Source organism: Anomaloglossus baeobatrachus, chromosome 12 (genome assembly GCF_048569485.1).
Source record: "Anomaloglossus baeobatrachus isolate aAnoBae1 chromosome 12, aAnoBae1.hap1, whole genome shotgun sequence".
Taxonomy (NCBI): Eukaryota; Metazoa; Chordata; class Amphibia; order Anura; family Aromobatidae; genus Anomaloglossus; species Anomaloglossus baeobatrachus.
Window position 1 is genome coordinate 95,185,615 of NC_134364.1, and position 23,039 is coordinate 95,208,653.

General features: G+C 44.3%; 1 protein-coding gene across 2 annotated transcripts in view; it reads left to right on the forward strand.

Moving 5' to 3' along the window:
• Positions 1-11,321, forward strand: part of LOC142258637 (SLAM family member 5-like) — a 44,670-nt gene extending 33,349 nt beyond the window's left edge. The window contains exon 5 of one of the 2 annotated variants that reach the window (XM_075331273.1): positions 7,732-7,822. In XM_075331273.1, coding sequence (XP_075187388.1) covers positions 7,732-7,739 — 8 coding nt within the window. In that variant the 3' untranslated portion in view covers positions 7,740-7,822. Of the gene's footprint in view, positions 1-7,731 lie in introns of both variants that reach the window. The other variant, XM_075331272.1, reaches the window with a different exon arrangement.
• The last annotated feature ends 11,718 nt before the right edge of the window (positions 11,322-23,039 follow it).

The window sequence follows — 23,039 nt, forward strand, 5'->3', positions numbered from 1 at the left end:
AGTGGGGACTCTAGTCCTGGTCCAAATATATCTGATCATGCCCTACCACATGTGAGAAAAAACCCAAAAAATGGTTATCCTAGAGCTACCCTATCTGTGTCGGTATGCCCTAGTGAATCATTAGGTAAGATCATGGCTCACAAGTTGAGGAAGGTGTTGAGGGACCATAAAATGGAGGTTTCCTGGCCCTTTGGGCTAACAACTAGTCATGGTTCACAAGTAGAAGAAGGGGTTGAGGGACCACAAAATGGAGGTGTCCTGGTCCTTTGGCTAATAACTGGTCATGGTTCACAAGTAGAAGAAGAAGGGGTTGAGGGACCATAAAATGGAGGTGTCCTGGCCCTTTGGCCAGATAACTATGTCATAATGTTGGGTATGTGATGATTTTAAGGCTCCATTTGGATTGTCAATGTCTACCTCCAACATATTCCACTTTGCATTGAATGCCTCTCCACCGATGTATGCCAGACCGATAGTGACCACAATTTGGCCACCATTGGGTGTCCCCAAGACACAAAGTTAATGGACGCCAATTGAATTTAAGGGTTACATTTAGTTTTTGTTAGGTATCTAGGTCTTGAGATCCCCACTGAAACCAAGACTTGGACCTCTCAGCGAAACCTCGAGCCAGACGAAAGTGAGAGCTTCTGGTCTGAGCAATCGGTTGAGACTTCTGGACTCAATCAGGTCAAAAAGGGCTTCAAAGTTAGTCACCCTTTATCATTCTCTGTTCTTCAGCTTTATTTTAGGCTTTATATGATGACAGATATCGATGTGAACTTGTATATTACAACTCGTATAAATCTTACAGTTCCCTTTTTTACTGAGGTGAGTGATGGCGAACAATAAAAACCGTGACGTGCCTCTCAACAAGGTACACTCTAATGACCCCTCAGCTGAGAACGAGTCCTCTCGTCCTCTCAATTTCAGATTATCCGATGTATCCGTAAATTAGATTACGCACAATTCAATTTCAGTGAGTTACATTTTCCAGATGAGGATCACAAGTCTCGGTTCTGTATATTCCGTCTGCGCCCAGATGGCCCATTCCTGTCCAAACGGGAGCTTCACATTTTTGGAATTTTTGGTCAGACCTTACATCTGTCAGGGGCCCTGCTTGGGAGAGCTGTATACAACTGTTTCTAGATCTCTTTTACATCTACTTTTCTGAACTATTGACTTGAAGGCACAACTCTTCAATTTTAGAACCTCAACACTAAACGTAGCCATGGGGCTATATATGTTTTCGAAAATGTATCATTACTGTTTTAATCAAGACACTTTAAAGCATACCTGTCCTCTCAGAAAACCTCTCATAACACTTTTTTTCTGGCCACGTCTTGCATTTTTCACTAATTTTTCCCTTTGTAGACTCCATTTCTAATGGTCAGTTGTCTCTGAGCTGGTGGATTGAGACTATCTGCTATAACGCACACACAGACATGTTTGTACTTCTTTATGAAGTACAAGTAGTTTTTCATTTAAAGACGTAAGATCCCACTTTTATTGTTATGTTGTCATATTAATGTATATAACTTTAGAGGGAAATGGGGGGGAGAAAACGTTTTGCTGTTCCCTAGAGGAAGCCAGTAATGCTGGCGAAACTGCGTTACAAAACCTGCAGAAGTATCAGTCAATTTACATCAGAACTGAGCAGTGTAGCTGTAAATCCAGCTCTGGGGTGAGATAAAATACCTAGTACAAAGGTTTTTTTTTTCTCTACTCCTCCTGCCATCACAATCCATAGACTTCAGTGGGCAGCATTTTGCGATAGAATTGGCTCTTCTAGAGAGACACTTTTCTTCTTCTCATGCCAGCTTTTGCTGGTTATTTCAGACGAATATTTTCCACATTTTTAAGTCGTCTACCCATTAAACTTTCCAAAATATATACTAAAAAAGTTTTCAAAAACATTGATTGAAAACTTTTACCCAAATTGAAACTAAAATTCCGGTGCCTTTGGCCTATTAATCCTCCACCAATATGTTTCCTGGTAATGCCGACTCTCCAGCCCTTAACTGAGGCATCAAAGCTTCTCAGGAGCTTTAAAGCTGAATCTGAAGGATTTAGCAGTTGTCTTGGCCAGACTTACCCTAAGTGGTCAATATAGATGAATGAAAAAATAGTAATCTGCTGGACCAGAATACTGAAAGGACTCATATAGGTTTATCTGTGGTCTAGAACATTGAAATCAGGACCAGAAGGACGGTAGAACAAAAGCCAATGGAGAATTCTAGAAAGAGCCGAATGCTGTCCACTTCTAATTGGGCAGATGTCCTAAAGATTGGCATAAATGTTCAAAATACGAAATTACCCTTGAAGGATAATCTTTTTGATGGGCAAGTATAATGTCCGGGTTCTTCTCAGTATCCTTGATGGTCTAATGTGTTGAAAAGGTTAGGGTTGTAAACTCAATAGTTCCATCATTCTTGGTGGGCTAGGATAGTGAGGTGGCTAATCTAGACTCAGTTTGTAGTGGGTAAATGATCACCCCCTAGCTCCTTTGATGTCCATGTGGCTTTGTCTTCTTCCGCAGCTCTGACAATGGTGGACTGTATGGTTGGGATTTATCTAATATTTGGAGGATCTGACCCTATCTCAGCCTCTTGATTATTGGATTGACAATCATGAGTCTAGGTAGTAAGAACTAATGGGCATCCATGGGGGATTTTAATGCCATGGCTTCTTTTTTAATGTTGTGATGGAAAGCTTATGTTGATTAAATTAATTATCCACATCATTGTCCACCCATATTGATGTGGCTTTTGGCCTATCTCCATACGAGGTCTCTATGAAAATACTGGACGTGAGAGGACAACATGTCACCATCAGAATGTCTCTGTATGCAGACTGAAGCCAGACATACATACTTATTGACTCTTCGACCAAATGAAATTTTGGCAGACTGTTCAGCCAACTTGGTCGGCTTTCTCCATACATTGGAGCACTTGTTTGGCTAGATGCGATCGGCAGTCCAAATTTAGACATGCCCAATTGACGTTCTCCAATGATCAGTTGTCTGGTGCCCCCATACATATTGGACTGTTGACCAAACTCGTTCATCAACATTAATGTGTATGGAGGGCTTAAGGCTTCGGACTGTACACTGAACGCCTATGTGATGGGCATCACACAGCTCTTTTGTCCTTAGATCATCATCTTTCCTTTCACTATTCATTAAGCTTTGACGAGAACAAAAAGCCCTTTCGAGGTTCTGTCAGAAGCCATTTTTAGACGTGTAAATATCCAGATCTTCCACAACTAAAGAAGTATTGATGAGTGTCATGTGCTCATTCCTCGGTGCTCATTGTCTCTAGAACAGAGAATATCTCTTCAGTATGATTTTCTGTTATCAGGAGGACATAATTTTCCGAGGAGCATCAGACTGATATTGCTGTGTTTTCAATAGAAAGTGAAATGAATGTGGGTCAGTTTGAGGTTGGATAAGGGGAGTTTTCAGCATATTTTGGAATGTTTTGTAAAATCCCCTGGCACAAGAGGTCTATGACGTGTAGTCAATAACATTTCAACTATAATTGTCAAGAATCAGCTCAGACTTCTTAGTAAAAGTTATGAATATCATTGCTTGAAGGATCGATCTACATCACTCTAGGGTTGTCTACCTATGGTCACACTAACCTTCCTATTCACATCCAGTTGGTGAATCCTTTTTGAGAAGACCACCTATGGAATAAGATTGAACTGAAAGTTCCGAGTGAATTTTATACTTTCATGTAGAAGAGAGTTTGACGGCCTCCCTTAGGGACCATGTGCTGCTTCAAGACAAGTCAGGAACCATGTCATATGGACTCCAAACTTTTTCACAGTTATATAGTGTTTTGAGTGGTGCACAGCATTGGGGCTCTGAACTTTATCTTCATGAACAACTTCTGTAGGCACCAAAGATTATGTACAACTTTAGAAGAAGGTGCGACCATTGCCATAGTGCGTTCAAACTCTTTTCACAACCTTCAAGGTTTAGTAGTGATACACCTCATTACCACCACCTTAATGAAGAGTTCCCTTAGTCACCAAGCTCATGCGCTCATACTAAATCTGCATCATTCCGTGGAATAGATATAGGGGGTGCAAACTGCTTTCACAAACTTCTAGGGGAGGGTGGTTATAGAGCCCCATTAGGACAACGAACATCAAGTTACTGAAGAGCACCTGTAGACTCCATGACCTGGTTGTATTCCCATAAGGTGGGCAACCTCATATGACAGTCATCAAGTGAAGGTGGTTATGGATCCCCATCTTAAGGAAGAGCATCAGACTGAGGCATAGCTATATTAGGTGCAAACTGCAACAATAACCTTCTTGGGTTGGTGGTTATAGAGGACTATAATCTGTTATCTGTTATTCATGAGGACTATAATCACCATCCTACTTGTCAGCTTCCTTCAATTCCATGACATTGGTGCATTGCCTTAAGGTGGGCCACCTCTTATGACAGCCACCAACACTTGCTGAGAGCTCCCTTAAGCACCAAGTTCCAATGCAACTACTACGTCAGCATCAGGTTGAGGCATGGCTATATTAAGTGCAAATTGCTGTAACAACCTTCAAGGGTTGGTGGTTATAGACCATACTATAATCACCAGCCTACTGAACAGCTTCCTTTGGCTCCATGATTTGGGTGCTTCACCTTTGTCAACAGTACTTAAAGAGAGCTCTGTTAGGCACCTGATTTTGATCCAACAACAACATCAACATAGGCTGGGACGTAGCTATAGGGGTGCAAACTGCTTTCATAACATTTTAGAGTTGGTGCTGTTAAGGACTTTAAACATCATCCTACTGAACAGCTCCTTTAGGCTCCATGATTTGGGTGCATTCTTATAAGAAAGACACCTTCCTAAGTTATTCACCAATAGGTTCAGGCGCAACGACTGCATCAGGTTCAGGCTGGAGTGTAGCTATAGTGGATTCAAACTTCTTCCACAACCTTCTAGGGTTGGTGGTTACAGACCCCATTGGGACTCTTAACACCATCACCTTAGGCTCCGTGACTTGGGTGCATTGCCATAGGATGGGAAACTTCTTATGATATTCATCAAGTGTGAGTGGTTATAGGCAACCATCTTAAGGAATAACCACCTTGAGCATCAGGTTAAGGTGCAACCCCATCAGAACCAGAGGAGGCTCTTGCCATAGGGAGTGCAGAGTCTTTTCATAACTATCTAGTGTTTGGTAGTAACACGCCCCATCAGGACTCTGAAACCCATTTTTATGAACAGGCACAATGGCTTTGGTGCAATGACTATGTCAGCACCAGCCTGGGGTATTACCATGAAGAGTGTAAACGCTTTGAGTGAAGGTTAGGGGTGATACGCCCCGTTCAGACTGTATACACCAGACTCTTTGTAGTTCAGTTCCTGTAAATTATAGACTTAACAAATTGGCTTTTGAAGTGGATGAATGGCTCTAAAAGCAGCTTCAGACCCAAAGCAAAGCCCTTCCATCAAAGCTTTGTGGAGTTTGTATTGAGCTCCTTGTCATTGATCTGCCCTTCTCAACTTCTGAGTCTTAAGACTTTAGAACGGCCAATCCCAGTTTCCACTGCACCATCGGGGCACTATTTGCATAGAGGAGAAGCCGCGGCACGTTGGAGTCCAGATCCAACCCGAGTCGAAAGTGCAATTTACCAACCAGATTTACAAAAGCGAATCCAGAACATCTGCACATCATGTTATTTCCTAAATCAGAAAAGTCCTCGCCTCGTTTACGGGAAAGGAGCGTAAGGGAAGGAACAATAGAAAATAATTGCAATCCTGCCAAACAGTCTGCACTCAATAACATCCGACCAAGGGGAAACAAAAGACACAGATCAGGCAACTGCTCTGTCCTCCCGTACAGCAGGAGGGTTCACTTTGGACATTAGAAGCTCCCTTAACAATTGGCTGATCACGAAACGTCCCAGTGCTGGGAACATTAGCGGTCTATAACCTGGGTGGAATCTGAAGGAGGTGTTCAGTTTTCCTATAGCACTCCCAGAGGAGAAATAAGGTATTACACAGAACAAGATAGGGTCTCCAGGGACATTCTAAGTAACTGTAATAGACCTGTTGTCAGTCATTGTACAGGAGGCGGAGGTGAGCTGTGACATCACCTATTATGAATGGTTGATCCTGAGTTATCTACTGTATATAGAGGTGTTATCAGTCATTGTACAGAAGGAGGAGGTGAGCTGTGACATCACCTATTGTGAATGGTGGATCCTGTGTTATCATCTGTATATAGAGGTGTTATCAGTCATTGTACAGGAGGGGGAGGTGGTGAGCTGTGACCTCACTTATTGTGAATCCTGTATTATTTACTGTATATAAAGGTGTTATCAGTCATTATACAGGAGGGGGAGGTGGTGAGCTGTGACCTTACCTATTGTGAAAAATAAGAAATAACGTTTGGAACTCCATTCTATGTCTGAACTGGGTGCAAAAACCTAAAAAAACATCACTATGGGGAGATAAGGTATGCACACCAGTGACTATGTAAGGGGAATTCCCCTTACATAGTCACTGGTGTGCATACCTTATCTCCCCATACTTACCTATTGTGAATCCTGTGTTTACTGTATATAAAGATGTTATCAGTCATTATACAGGAGGGGGAAGAGGTGAGCTGTGACCTTACCTATTATGAATCCTGTGTTATCTACTGTATATAATGGTATTCTATTGTTTACCTGGTGTCATTCAGTCCAGCAAGATTTTTGTTTGTTTGTTCACTATCACAGATCACTTTAATTGTTTTTAATGTTTGATAAATAAAATTATATTTTCATGCGCAATTACTTCTAGTTCCTTTTTCTTGGCGTATATAAAGGTGTTATCAGTCATTGTACAGGAGTGAGAGGAGGTGAGCTGTGACATTACCTATTGTGAATATTGAATGCTGTGTTATCGGTCATTGTACAAAAGGGGGAGGAGGTGAGCTGTGAAATAATTTATTGTGAATGGTGAACCCTATGCTATCTACTGAATATAGCGGTGTTATCAGTCATTGTACAGAATGAGGATAACAGGAGCTGTGCCATCACCTATTGTGAATGGTGAATCTTGTGTTATCTACTTTATATAGAGGAGTATACAGGAGGAGGAGGTAAGGTGTGATATCTATTGTCAATGGTGGATTCTGTGTTAGCTACTGTATATAGGTGTTATCAGTCACTGTACAGGAGGAGGAGGTGAGCTGTGATATCACCTACTGTGAATGGTGAATCCTTTATCTAGTGTATATAGAGGTGTTATCAGTCACTGTGCAGGAGGGGGAGAAGGTGAGCTGTAACATCACCTATTGTGAATTCTGCTATCTATTGTGTACAGAGATGTGATCACTCATTATAATCCTGTCTGTGATGATAATGTGAATTATGTAAAGGCTCCTGTAAAGAAGAGGAAGTATAAGTGAAAAATAACCCTAGTTGCCAGTCTGAAAATGTGTCTTATTTTAATGCCGATTGTAATATGAAAAAATAATTCCTAAAAGTATCTTAAAACATGTATTTAACACGAAAACCTAATGTAAACAATGTGATTTTCTGGTGATTCTTCCCCTTGGAAACAAGCTAATGGTGTTTTAACCAATGTGCTAGCTGTCATCTTCTAAGCCTTCTGGCTGTTGTAATCTGATCACGGCTGTCTTCTGTTTTCGGTAGATTTATTATGTCCCCCGCCCCTGTACATGTTATTGATACTTAATCTTCTTCAATTTTGTGTTTTTTCTCAGAGAGTTGAGATGGAAAACAATCAGAACAGAGGAAAACCGCCTCCACAAAAGATGAAAGCGGAGACGGTGTACACCACGCTGCAACATCCGCAACCAACCTACACGTGACAGCTGAGATTCACGAAGACGGGGAAAACAAAGACGTAACATTGTCCGCATGTGGAGAGCCACAAGTCATGTGTGCAGACTCATCACATCTCCATGGCGGAGGCGGACTGGAGATGTTCTGCGTGTGCCCCAGTTGCCGTATGTTATATCCACTGGCTTTACTGGGATGTGTCCTCCATCATATACCTGTTACTTCTATGGCAATATCACCTATCTGCTCCCATTCCATATATCGACAAACCCTGGAGAGCACGTCACGTCAAGAACATGACATGGAGAACCCAGGGAGATAAACCGGAGGCAACACCTACAATGACGAGGGCTATTTATTTATTAAGTATTATGTAGGGTTGGAAAGAGACAGCAAGGATTGTCCTCATCTGTGGAGGACCCGGCATGTCTATACATTTCATTAGAGACTGTGCAGTACCTCACTTGTCCACCTGTAGTGCTGTTGTGAAATTGAACACTTCCCACTACTAGGCGATCACCAGTGATTACAGCAGTTAGAGGATAGTTTTTGGGCTTGAATGTCGAAAAATAGGCAACCTTTTCCAGACTTAGATCAGTATAAGATGTGGTTTTCTTTCATTAACACCAAAAAGGAGAGGTAGTGTCTCTTTAATCCCTAGTGATTTTTTTTAAGGAGATAAAATAATGATAGCATCTGATTTCTGGATTTTAATGAGGATGGTTTTTTTAGTTATTAAGTATTATGTAGGGTTGGAAAGAGACAACAAGGACTGTCCTAATCTTTGGAGGACCCGGCATGTCTATACATTTCATTAGAAACTGTGCAGTACCTCATTTCTCCACCTGTAGTGCTGTTGTGAAACTGAACACTTCCCACTGCTCGGCGATCACCAGGGATTACAGCAGTTAGAGGATAGTTTTTGGGCTTGAATGTTCAAAAATAGACAACCTTTTCCAGACTTAGATCAGAATGTGATGTGGTTTTATTTCACTAAACACCAAAAAGGAGAGGTAGTGTCTCTTTAATCCCTAGTGATATTTTTTAAGGAGATAAAATAATGATAGCATCTGGTGTCTGGATTTTAATGATGATGTTTTTTTTATTTATTAAGTATTATGTAGGGTTGGAAAGAGGCAACAAGGATTTTCCCCGTCTGTGGAGGAGACGGCATGTCTATACATTTCATTAGAGACTGTGTAATACCTCACTTCTCCACCTGTAGCGCTGTTGTGAAACTGAATACTTCCCACTGCTAGGCGATCACCAGGGATTACAGCAGTTAGAGGATCATTTTTGGGCTTGAATGACGAAAAATAGACAACCATTTCCAGACTTAGCTCAGTATGCGATGTGGTGTCTCTTTAATCCTTAGTGATTGCTTAAGGAGATAAAACGGTGGTAGCATCTGTTTTCTGGATTTTAATGAGGATGTTTTATTTATTTAAGTATTATGCAGTGTTGGAAAGAGACAACAAGGACTATCCTTATCTTTGGAGGTCCCGACATGTTTATACATTTCATTAGAGACTGTGCAATACCTCACGTCTCCACCTGTAGCGCTGTTGTGAAACGGAATACTTCCCACTGCTAGGCGATCACCAGGGATCACAGCAGTTAGAGGATCATTTTAAGGCTTAAATGTCGAAAAACAGACAACCTTTTCCAGACTTAGATCAGAATAAAATGTGGTTTTATTTTACTAAACACCAAAAAGGAGAGGTAATGTCTCTTTAATCCTTAGTGATTACTTATGGGCTTTACTTATGTACTAATCTAGCATGAGTTCATCCTATTTTGCTCATTTATGTACAATTTTGGTAATCATCACTCTACATTAATTCAATCATCTTTTATTTATTGAAAGTGTATAGGCTTTCAGCTAGAAGATTGTGTAATGAGACATTGTCAAAAGGGTGACATCATACTTGATGATCTGTCCATTGGATGAAAGATGTTCTTCTCTGGCACACAACATAGACAGGTAGATACCTGACAATCATGTATGCGTTCTGGCTGACAGCATGGGGGGCTCAATGTTGCAGCACTGGGGTCCTGGGTTCAAATACCACCAAGGACAACATCTGCATGGACTTTGTATGTTCCCGTGTTTTCACCTGTTTCCTCCAGGTTCTTCAGTTCCCTTTCTCACTCCAAGGACATACTGATAGCAAAAGTGATGATGTCTGTAAATACGTAGCTGAGCGACACTGGAGAACCCCTTTAACTACAGTTTTACTTTTCAATGAAATTACACCTTATTTATTATTATTTCCTTATCAGTATTATATTTACATCACTTTCTATTAAAATTAACTGTAGTGTGAGTTCTATTTATTGTCTCCCAGCCATAGAATAAGGCATATTTCCTTCTGGGGTAATTATTAACTATCCCATGGATATAAAGCAGGGGTCGGGAACCTTTTTGGATGAGAGAGTCATGACCGCCAAATATTTTAAAATATAATTCCGTGAGAGCCATACTCACCAGAGGAGAGCGGTGGTGGTGGAGCGGCTCAGAAGGTCCCAGGAGCTCCCAAAGTAGGCGATGCTGTGGGCACAGAGGAGGGGTTGTCGCGGCTCAAGAGGATCAGTGTGCGGAGGGTTGGCAATTCTGCTGAGGGCTCATGGGGTGTCACGGTGGCAGGCGCCATTGATCTGCCGGCGCGCTGCTTTGATTCTCCCGCAGTTGATGAGATTGACTTCAAGAAAATGACAACGACGCATGGGTAGATCGATGCGATTGACTTCAATAAAATGGCCGCGGAGTCTTATCTGCGCACGCACCACCTCTGCGGCCATTTTCTTGAAGTCGATCTCGCCAACTGCTAATGATTCAAAACAGTCTGTTGGCTACTGCGGACTCACCGCCACAACACCCCACGAGCCCGCAGTGTCGCCGACCCTGTGCCACGACTGTCACCCCGGTAAGCCATATGCGGTTTGTAAGACGCACCACTGTATATTCACCCAGTTTTGGGGGAAAAAAAGTGCGTCTTACAAACCAGAAAACGCAGTATTTTTTTTTATTAAAGATTTGTCTGTGAGCCAGATGCAGCCATGAAAAGAGCCACATCTGGCTCACGAGCCATAGGTTCCCGACCCCTGATATAAAGTCCCAATTCCGCAATCCCCGTTTTCCGGCACAAATCTTCCCGTCCTGTGAGACCAACACTTCTTTTATTCCTTTATATTAAAGGCATTTCCGTGATGTTAACTTTTCACTGTGGTCTTTACAAAAACATCTTAAAGATCATCAAGGCAAAATCGGTGAAGTTTCAAGTTAATAGGACTTGAGCTGCAGTACCTAGAAATGACCACTATGCAGCGTATGGATCTGAGCTGTTTCATTGGTTGGGAGACCTTTTATAGACATAAAACATTTTATTGTTTTATATTTTACCTTGCCTTATATTCTTGTATGTTATATAATTGTAATATATGCTTTATTTCTTATATTTTTGTATATATTTATTTTAAAACTGTATAAAACTTTTTATTCCTTACTATGGGACTTAGAAGGGTTTTTTTTAAGCCATGAGTATGATAATGTATTGGAAAACCTGTACATTATTAGCCATCTTGGACTGTGTATAAAGAGTGTTCCAGTGATTCCGAGAATGCTGTTCCGGAACCCCAAAAAAGGGATTCTGCTGAGCACCGTCTTGAATGGAGCTTCAACTTCATTCATTGCCAATCAGAAAACCAGAAAGGGTTGACCACAGTGCTCTTTTATTTCTGGCAATCCCATTGACAATGAATGGCGTGGAGGCCACGCATGCGCACTACCACGCCATTCAAGATGATGTTCTCCAGAGCCACGTTCTCGGGGGTTCTGAAGTCCCGTTCTTGAAATCGCTGTAGGTTTCTAGAGTTCAGCAGGGAATATAGAACAACATTTGATTTAAGGAAAACTCCTTGAATGCTGAATCGGTGATTGATGTTAGATCGTCAGGGTCCAATTTCTGAGACCACCCTTGAATCGGGAACCAAGTCCTTCATTCCACCCATCACACAAGAACACAGCAAGTTTCCACCAGTGCCTTGAATAAAAGTCTTTATCGAGGCGTACATTTAGGAAGCAGTTAAAGGGATGTTCCCTTTTTAAAGGGGTTATCTCACATCATTTATCACCTATCCATAAAATAAATTGGGATTCTCACAGCTGATAAAAGGGTCACTGGGCTAGTAGTGAGTATGCATGAGCATTGGTCACCTACATGTGAATGGACTAGTGCTCAACTATACAACCCAACCCATTTAGTTTTCAGAGGCTTTTTACACTTAAGCATTAGGTTATGTTATGATTCCCAGAAAGCAAGCAGAGATCTAGAAAATGGGGAGAAAAATAAGCTCAAGCTTAAGTAGAAAACTTGCAGAGCTTTTCACTAAAGACCTGGGCGGTTGCTCGGTTTCCCATTTTCACGGCATAATGAAGATTGTGTGAATTATTTATGCTCCATTACCCGTTATGGAAAAACAAGCAGAGACGATAGTGTCCATTGACGTCAGTGCCAGGAAAAAGAAGATGAGATGAGATGAGTCAGTGTTTTTCAATAATGCATCCTGTTTCTAGTTAATAGCATTTTCTCAGTAATGTCCAGCAGCAATCGATACATATCCATTACATGAGACTGAAAGATCCAGCAATGGATAGTTCACTGAGTCCCACCAGCATAATGTCTAATATTACAAAGATTTTCCCAAAAAGTTTTATGCTAATAACTTTAAAGGAATATTCCAGACAAAACAGATAAATGCCTGATTCAGGATCCTCGGGGGCGGGGCATGACAGATGGATTTTCTCATGGGTGTTTCCTGTATCAAGCACCGCCCCAAAGGTACAATGGTTGCCTGATTTGAAAGCCCACCTTAATCCAAAATGTCCTACTTCCCTACGGTTCAAGACAGCAGAATCTAGGTCTTTATTAACAGCAGCCGATTAAAGAGGTATTCCACTGGTGCTACAGTAAGTCAACGCTTCTCGATCATCTGTATTTCTAGGCTTGTGCACGAGTGATCATTTGCCTTTTCGAGTACATTTTTAATGCATGTTTGTTTCTAGGAAAGGATCGACTGGCTACAACTAATAGAGGTAAAGGAATTTCCTAAAATTCAAATTTGGCGCACATGATCGAAAACTTGAGTGGAAATTCAAACTGCATTGAATAATTTTAGTAAGACTCAAATCCACTGGGAAGAGGTTAAAAAAATTATGCTCATCTGTCCCTCAGATTCTTTGGTCAATCTCTAATTAGATGAATGGTGGAGCAGAGACTGCACGGCTCCCTGCTCCACCAATATATTCAGTATTCTGTGTACACAAACACCCTTAAATTCCCGACATGTCACCAGACGTCCTGGGACAACTCCCCAAATTCAAGACTGCTCCACTGGACCCCAAAACAGTTGGGATGTGGCAATAATATGCATATTGTTCATGTATTTCCCTATATAGTTAATTCAGGTCATTTTCATCCAGTAAAAAAAGCTGCTAAAGAACTTTCATGGGCACGAGATCAGAGAGACATTTGCAATTGATTTCTGTTGCAGATAGTCACTGTGACTTTTAGGAAGTGTCATTTTAGCAATTAAGCCTCAAATGTGCGCTTAACATGTGCTAAACACCTTGTCATACTCCTGGTATATTACTAAAGATTTATTTGAGAAGGGAGTGTTACAGGGGTCACCTTACAATCAGTGGTTAAACCTGGCAATAAGTTCAATTTCCACCGTTAGGAGACCCAGGTTTGGGACTGGAGTCTCACATTGTCTTATGCGACTTAGGATTTTAAATGTAATTTGCTATCTTTTGGTGCAGCGAGGGTTTACGTCATTCTCCTTGCTAACAGCTCCTTGTTAGTTCTCCTCAGGTGCAGCCACTCTGTGACCACTTCCTTCTCCTTTAAATAGTCACATGATCCATCACTTGATGCCAGTAATAAAAACTTCATTCTTAACTAGCCTCCCTGAAGAAGTATGCCTCTGGTAGCCACTGGAGTCCTGCTGCAGCTGGAGGATTGCTGTAGTAGTTCTTTTGGTTGATGCCATGTTGCCTGCAGCCCTGGTGTCTGGCTTCAGCTATGAAGTTGGTTGTGTATCCTTTTGTCTATGTCCACCTGTCTGTCCTCCTTCCCCTGTGTTATATGACCATAGTGGTGATGTCTAGTGCACTCACCGGCCTTGGCATTATACAATGTGAGTGGAGGGACAGTTAGGGCCAAGGCCCGTGCCGGTGAAGAGGGGAAACACTCATTTAGGGATGTTAGGAAAGCTTAGCGGATAGACACAGGTTAGTGTCAGGTGTCCCAACCCCTGCTCCCTATCATCAAGGCCTTCCTCTCCCTTACCATCCTCATTGATTTCCATGTGTTCTGACACAGACGTTGGCCCATGCGCGTCTGTCATGCCAAGTGTCGGACATTTGCCAGCCTGATCATGACATTCTCCCTGCAGCACCTCCGCAGGTGAAAGAGAATATTACATATTCTGCATCCAGTAATGATATAATTATGTTTTGAAAGGGGAAGGTAGATTTTTTTTTACATAAGACCAAAACCTTTTGGGGATTGATGCATTGCATGAAGACACATTGGGCTGCATCAAGTAAAAGGGTTGTATGGAATTAACAAGAACATGGCTGCTTTTTCCTCTAAATACTGCCACGCTTGTGTTTCAGGTTTTTCAGCTGAGCTCTATTCAGATTAATAGATGACACTATTTCTGAGGGTACCAATAGGAAAGTTGCAGGGTTATCTCCTCCAACAACCCCTTTTAAACCAACATACCGTATTTTCCGGATTGTAAGGTGCATTTTTTCCCTCAAAACTGGGGGTAAAATGGGGGTGCGTCTTACAATGTCAGGGCAGCGGTGGTGGAGCGGGGTCATAGGAGGCAGGGTCGTCAATACTGAGGGTGTCACTGCAGTGTCGCGGCAGCTGCTGGCGCCTAATCTGACTTTGGGATCTACTGAATCGCCCGTGGTTCATGCGATGAACTTCAAGAAAATGGCTGCGGAAGTGGCACGTGTGTAGATTGATGCGATGACTTCAAGAAAATGGCTGCAGAAGTGGCACGTGTGCAGATTGAAGTGATGGACTTCAATAAAATGGCCACGGAGGCCTTTCTGCACATGCACCGCCTCCGTGGCCATTTTCTTAAAGTCCATTGCGTCAACCGCGGGCGATTCAATGGAGCCTGCTGCCAGATCAGGTGCCCGCCACTGCCATGACACCCCATCCTGTGATCCTCTAGAGTCGCTCCACTGCAGTGAAACCCCTGCAGCACACCGGCAGATCAATGGCGTTTGCCACCGCTACCCCCGAGGCCGTACTATTGCCGACCCTTCTGAGACGCAACACCCTCTCCTCTAATCCCGCAGCATCGCCTTCTCTGCCTCCTATGACCTTCCTGAGTCGCTCCACCACCGCCACTCCCCCCTCGGTAAGCATTAGGATTAAGACGCACTAGGATTATAAGACGGACCCTCATTTTAACATTAAACTTTTTTTTTCCTTTTTTCCTCCTCTAAATTTGGGGTGCGTCTTATAATCCGGGGCGTCTTATAAACCGAAAAATATGGTAATTCTTTATGGCACATGGCTCTTGCCATGCAGCCCCAGCCTTTTCCTTATCTAAAAAGTAGGATCTGGCATCCATATTCAGCACTATATTCCACTATCTATCTCCAACCATACGAGAAAAGAAACTCATCTCCGCTTCGAATGCCCACGTGGACACATCCCCGCCACAAAAAATCCTGACCACCGCACGGGTGCCACAAAATACTGCTTTAACAAGCTGTTTCCTGCCAGTCAGCTGAGCTGTAACCGCAGATGAGGGTAGCAATGTCCTCTTTTCTTTGACATGGCGTCCCCTGGGCTCCCCCTCCCCCTCTTCCTGTAATGTAGTGTTTGCTGAGAGCAGGACGGCCTTTGTTCATGATATAAGATATCCTGCGCTATACCCTGGGTAGAGAAAAATAATGAGCACCAGCTGCACTCAATTACCTCAACAGGACTTAGGCCTCATTATATGAACAAGTATCAAAGCCAATACTACGTCACAGGCACTGGTCTGGTAGTGCGCCACATGGATTTTGACAAGGATCATGACCCTAAAAAACACCTAAGACGGGATAACTTGTTACTTACTGGCACCCACAGCAATCCCCAAATTGGAGCTCTGAAAACTGGGCTTCATAGTCCTGGAGGTGCGTATGCTCAGCGCAGGATGCACATGTGCACAACAGCCCTATCAAGAAGGGACTGTAGAGAATCCCTTTAAGGACATTGTGTATTATCTCCGCCATAGAAATCCATGGAAACTAATTGGCCAACCATTTTATTTTTATTGGGAGTATAGAAGACGGAAATAGCATGGGAAAACCCCACCCGTCCATGGGAAAATTGCCGGTTGTGTGCTTTATGGCATCTGCAATAAATAAGAATCCGTTTACAGGGAAATGTCAATTACAGTCCTTAGGAAATCCCCTCTCATAGATATTTTCGTACAGATCTGTCACGGGTGACATACAGCCCTGTGGTGTCCGGCAATAGAAGGTCACAGTGTTTAGCTGTGCAAAATGCTCCCTGACTTTGTATTATTCCTGCTGTCAGTATTCTAGGTATTGCCTCTGCTGGGTTTTCATCCCTTTCCCTCTAAGACCCTGCAAAGCTCCTCTTCCTTTTTGTAATTCCCCTTGAGTTTAAATACTCTAATTTTTCTGGACTTGTGCTGGTGATATTCGGTTCCTTTACAGCTCTGGATGCAAGCAGGCAGCTTGCACTCATCTGTAGACTCATTGCTACTCTTTGCTGAACTTCTTCCTGAGGCATCTTTAAATAAGTCGTTCATGCACTTTTCCCATGTGTGTATTTTCTTGTGTCTTCTTTAGTGGGGTTGGTGAAGAGCTCATCCCACCCGTTCCCGATCTAGGGTCCAGAGTCATTATAGGGTTAGGTATCCAGCTCGGGACTTAGGTGCAGAAACCTATCTAGCGTGGTGAGGCACCTCAGGGACCAGCGGTAGGTTTGGTCAGGGGTCACCATCTCCCCCTTCTCTAGACTCAGGGTTTCACTTCCCTTTCGCTGTTCGCTTGGTACTCCCCCATACCTAACATAAGATCCTTATTGGAGTACACAGAGTATGTTGATGGATTATCTTGACCTGCTGCAGAAAGCAGGAAATATTAGCCTAATACATGACCTCCAGTAACCAATGAGATTTTTGTTCCAAGGATATAGATGTAAGAAATAAAATGGTATCTTACCATTGTTTACGGTAGCCAACCATACCAAGTGCCGCAAGAGCCAAACCCCCCAACCATAGCAGTATGACTTGAGTGATAAAGTTTCCTTCCTTGCCTCGCATACCCAATATAGAGTTTCGGCCAAATAATTGTTTGGCTGACATCTATCTCTCCCAATCTGCCAGTGCTCCTGTGTCCTCTGTGAGAGAGACACTTCCACACTCCTTTGGCAGAAAAGGATCGGCCATTGGAAATCTGACTTGCTGGATTTTTCTCTCCCCCAACAGATGAAGACTGGAGGCCCCCATACTCATTAAATCTTCTACAAGTATAGGAAGGTTTGGCCAAGGCCAACGTTAGCCAAACATCTGTAGCGGCCTTTAGTTTCATGGTATTTTCCTCATCGCTCCTGCATTCTGATCCAGCTTGGTTCAGCCTGTTCTGATCTGACCCCTCACTCTGCTTCTAATTCTTGAACCTTATACTAAGTGACCTGGATTGAACCATGCTTCCAACCAAGAGTGTGACAGGGAACCCTGTAGTGGAGACGTACAGCGCCAATGGAACCTGGGTGTTTAACCGGTATAGTCTACACACCCTTGTAGAGGTTAAGGGTAAAGAATAGTAGCATACCTTAGTCTGCACATTTGTAACTCAAAGACCATCTCTGAGAATAGTCTCCTAACTTGTTTTTTGACTTTTTGTGTAATGGAGAACATTATGCCTAACAGAATGTCTAGGTTGGACTTGGTGACTTTTCACAGAAATCTAATATGGAGCATTCATAGCGTGTTTTGTGCTTACATAAGTTATCCTCAACTACTTGAGAAAAAGGAAGCACAGATTTTATCCAAACATCATGTGATGAAGTCATAATGCCTGAAGATATGGTCATATGAAGCGACCAGAGGGGGGACGGATTGTTTGAAGAACTTCTTTGTCCTTCATGACCTATATTTTCAACAAGAAAAAAATGTTTTTAATTCATCGCCTTCTTGCAAAAGCTTAAAGAGACTATCAGATTATTTTTTTCTTTGTTGACTTCCTTAGAAATAAAGATGGCTACACTTACCCTTCGCCACTCCCATGCCGATTCCCCATAGCAGCCTGTTGCTCTTTGTTGATATGGACGCACTGTTGATATCACATTGACATCATGTAACCGCTGCAGCCGATCACCTATTTCAGTGGTGATACCACCAGAGCACTGATCCTCTCAGCAGTGGTCATGTGAAGTCATTGTTGCAGTCATAATCACTAAGGCCGGCACCTACAGTGGGGAGCCAGTATGAAAGCGACGGTAGGTGAGTATAGCAGTCTTTCATATTTTTACTTTTAGGAAGCTAACAAAGTAAAAATGAAATAAACAGCCCTTTAGAATGATTTATTTGCTGACAATGCATGCTATAAATACCCCGGCCTTGGTCCTCTATTGTGAGCAAAGGGTGTGTGACGCCCCTGGACTATCAGGTCGTCGCAGGGTATTGTGCAATCTGCCCTTGTGTGCAGTATCCACCTCCTCCTTGGTTATGGGTTCACAACTACATGGTGTTGCCTACATCAGCCAATAAAATCCTAGGTACACTCTGCACCACACCCACCAGACACACCAGTGGACGGCATGAGTGGAATAGGGTCGCCCACTTGGTGGGTTGGTTAAGGGGAGGTCAGGAGGTTCAGTCAGTGGAGAGTGAAGTGTAGGAAGTGAAGGAGAGAGGAGGTCAGGAACTGGGCTCCTTGGAAGCAACTAGGTAGCAGACAGTGGTCTGGGCCTAGTAGGAGCTGGACCCCCGATCACAGGGGATCGTGACAAAGGGCACGGAACTGTCGAGGACAGCCGGCGGCCTTGTACCATCACGGGCTGGGACCAAGGCACGACGGGGTACGTGGACCCTAGGTCAGGGAGTATCTTCAGGCAACCTAACAATTTACCCGACGATAATGGAGCCTTCAAGATCCGCTCTCCATCCACTCCAGAATCAGGGTACTAGCGCAACGAGGGGGATAGGATTTTCCACAAAAACGGTCTAGAAAATCCCAAGCGTGAACCCTGAGAGCAAGCTCCCACAGTTAGCCACACTGGGGAGCGGGACCCGACTAGTTCTATACTACCGGGACCAACTGACAAGTAAACTTAGTGCCAGGAGGCATGTCATGGATCACCAGGCAGCACCAGTGGGGACGGGACCCAAAACTAGCTCCCCTCAGTGGCAGCGGTGTCTAGAACTTTGGTTTATCCGGTTGTCGGTGTCAGCTTTATGGACTGAGTACAAAAGTTACCCCCTTCACACCCCACTGCACTCCCCGAACACCATCACCGAGTCCTGGGGCTTCCCCCCCTACCTGTGTAGGGTTCTAACATCTGGCTGCCCCCACTCCATCGCCCACGAGTACTCTCAATTGCAGCGGTGGTACTCCACATTACCACACACCACGGGTGGCGAACTCTAAATACAATCCCATGTAATTTAGCCAATAAAATGGTGGTGACCCCCCCTTCATTTGAGTGGCCGCACGACCCCCGGGTCCGGACACCCCTCGAGCCACCGCGGATCCAGATCCGAGCAGCCCGGCTGCTGACACGGGGGCGGCACAGGTACCTTTCACCAAATCTTGATCCCTAGCTGCACGTTGTTGTAAGAAACCAAATTGCATTGTACTCACCATCCTCAAGTCCACCGATGATTTTTGTCTCAGCTCCCAGTCTCTGGAATTGACTGTGGTTCTGTTGTTCACCTTGACAGCAAAGCAGCTCATCAGTGATGATGATCAGTCAGCTCACTGTTGTCATGTCATCACCGCAGTTAATTTCAAACATCGGGAGCAGCAGCAAGACTCACCGGTGAACCAGGCGTCAATAAGTACAGCACGGCTTATTTTGTTATAACAACCTGAATGGAAATGTCGCGGGCGGGGAGGAGGGTGTCAGCACACTACGCTCACCCTCCTGCTCGGGTCCGGCTGCTGCCGCTGCTCAGTGGTGGCTCGAGCTGTGGGCCGGATCCCGGGGGTTCTCGAGCGGCGCTCCTCGCCCGTGAGTGAAAAGGGGTTGTTGGGTGTGGGGATTGTTTATTGTCCGTGACGCCACCCACGGTTGTGGTGGTTTGTTAGCACCACCGCTGCTCGGTGTGGGGATCCCGGGAGTGATGGTGGGGGAGCAGCTAGTTGATGTATCGCCCCTCCGTGGGTAGGGGTTGGTGATCCCGGGGCCCGGTGATGAGATGGGAGATGCAGGGCCTGGTGGGCGCATGGACGCGGGGGCATCGCTGTGCCTTGCGGCACTGTGGTACTCACTCAGCCTGAGACGTTGACACAGTTTTACGGTAAACCACACGGCTGGAAAGACGGTTCCCACGGACGGCTGCACTTGCTTTCCCCAGAAGGTGACGGTGATGTCCCTTTTCCTGCACCTTTAGTTGTGGATGGTTTCGATGGGTTCCCACCGGTAACCCGCTCCCTGGCTTCAAGCTGGACCGAAGGAGCTCTACTCTTTGCCCGCAGGCGCTGGCCCTTAGAAACTGGTGCCCTGGCGGTGGCGGTGTCTCTATTGTAATGGTTGGGCTGTTGCCTTCAATCGGGACTTGGTTGTTGGGGGATCTACGTCCCCTTCACTGACGGATTTGGCAAATTATGGCGACTCCAAGCCTTGCCGGGGTCCGAGAGGCCCCTGCCCTGGTGCTGACTGTCCTTTGGTACACTGCTCCAGACCGGCGGGCCACTACTTGTCCGCGGTCCTTCCAGGAACTTCCAAACGGTCACCCCTTCAGACAATCACCACCGTTGCTGACCTTGCTGACTCTGTCCTGCACACAGCTGGACCCACTTCAGGCTTTCTTACTGTCACTGGTCTTACTTTCCTCCTTTACCACTTTACTTCCTTAGCTCATCTTAGCTGTTTACTCCTTCGCTTCCCTAACTGTTCTGCTGGTTTTTCCCGCCTCCAGAGCTGTGAACTCCTCGGTGGGCGGAGCCAACCGCCTGGCCCACCCCCTGGTGTGAACATCAGCCTCTGGAGGAAGGCAACAAGGATTTTAGTTTAGCTTTGATGTTCCTAACTGGGGATGTAGGGTGTGTTGGTGCAATGACCTGTGACCCCTGGCTTGCCCAGGGCGTCACAGAAACAACTTTTTAAAATATCCTTATCTGAATAAGTTCATCATAGTGACAATTTATCTTAAAGAAGGCGAAAAAAATTAATCTCCACATCAATGAAAGCAGATATAAGGTGGACATGTCAAGCACATTCTTGTTGTGCATTTCTCCTGAAATTGAAATTAATCTTTTCCGCTCTACAAGTGCTCACCTGTTCAATATTTTTCTCCTGAAGAAATTCCCACTTCTGAAGATCTCATTCATTTAGACCCAACAAGAAATGGAATTCCTGTATATTTAACAAAAAAAATCATCAATATACCTACACACCTCCAGTGGGTGCCACATACGGTGTCTGCAGCAGGCTGTGCCATGAGCTGCAAAGAAAGAAATCTTAATTTATGATTTAGATACATATTTTTACCTAGATGTAGGGGAAGGTTTGCACATAACCCTTTACGTCAGCAGGAAATGAGCTGGACCACCAAATGCAACCACACGGGTGAAAAACTTTCATGTTTGGTAATCACTGCTATATTACAAAATATCTATCTATGACATAAATAGATGAAATTACCTTTTTGGGCCATCATAGGTTTTGAGAGTTTTGTTTCCACACTTTGTAACTCCGTTAACGATGTCCCCACACTGTCCAACCTCCTCCTCACAGTGAGGATGCCACCACACGTACCCTCCCGGCTGCTCAGCGGTGGCTTCTGGTCTGGTCCCTGCTGCCAGCTCCCAGGTCCTGCGTACGCTGCACAGGTCTTGTGCACTCCCCAGTACTTAAAGAGCCAGCATTCCCTAACCCGGAAGTGTCTCTCGGCCGAAGGCTGAAAGGTACTGGGTACTTAAAGCATCCTCTTCTTATGGGAGGTTCCTGAGCAATGTGGTCTATTGCTTGAGACTCGTTGCTAGTTGTCAGGTCCCGCTCCCGTATCCTGTATCCATACCTGTACCTGTGCTTGCTAAAGTACACCTGTATCCTAGAGTCTGCCATACCTGCTGCACCCATCAGTACTTGCCGTGCCTGTTGCACCTTCTCTGTCAGCCGGATCTGCTACACCAGCCGTACCCTCAGTATCAGCCTGAACCTGCCATCCAGACTTCACTAGCCATCCCGGTGGCACTTGTCTGCACCAGAGACTGTTCCTGCCTGCATCTGTACCCATGAATGCATCCCCTACCGCTGGGGCCAGCTGTGAGAGTACTATGTCTCCCTGAGAAGCATCTGGCAGCTACCTTCCAGCACAAGCCTATCAACACCTTGAGAGGCTCTAGTGAAGTCGAGGTAGTGGCTTAATTATGCCCCTTAAGTTGAGCCAGTACTGTGGCCCTGTGGGTTCACTCCTGCTCACTCACGCAAGCATAACACCTTTAAATATTTCACAGAGATATGAACTTTACTGCATGTGTCTCGAACCTTAACTCCTTTGGCTATGGATGTCGTAGACGTTAAAAAAACAGAACGGAGAGTAGCTGTATGAGACATGTTACTCTTCTTGGTGGACTTGCCCAAATTTCTCCAGCAGCCCCTTCTGATAGACGATGTCTGAGCACAGATACAAGGACTTTACTATTATTTCAAACTTAAAAACATTCCTTGTGAATTGGTAAAAATAATATAACATAATCGTATGTAATGCTCCCCCCTAGTGGTGCTTGCATACTATTACAGATAAATCATAGACCAAAATATATATAGATATGTACTCTAAGATGCCTGCTTCATATAACATCCTCATGCTGGAGCTAAATCCAGGACATGGCCTACAGACAGAACTGCTGAAATGGTGAGGGGTGAGCATATTGAAAACCTCTGCTGAACTTACATGTTAGGCGATGGTCACAACTTTAGTATAACTTGGCTGATGACTCCCCTCTAAG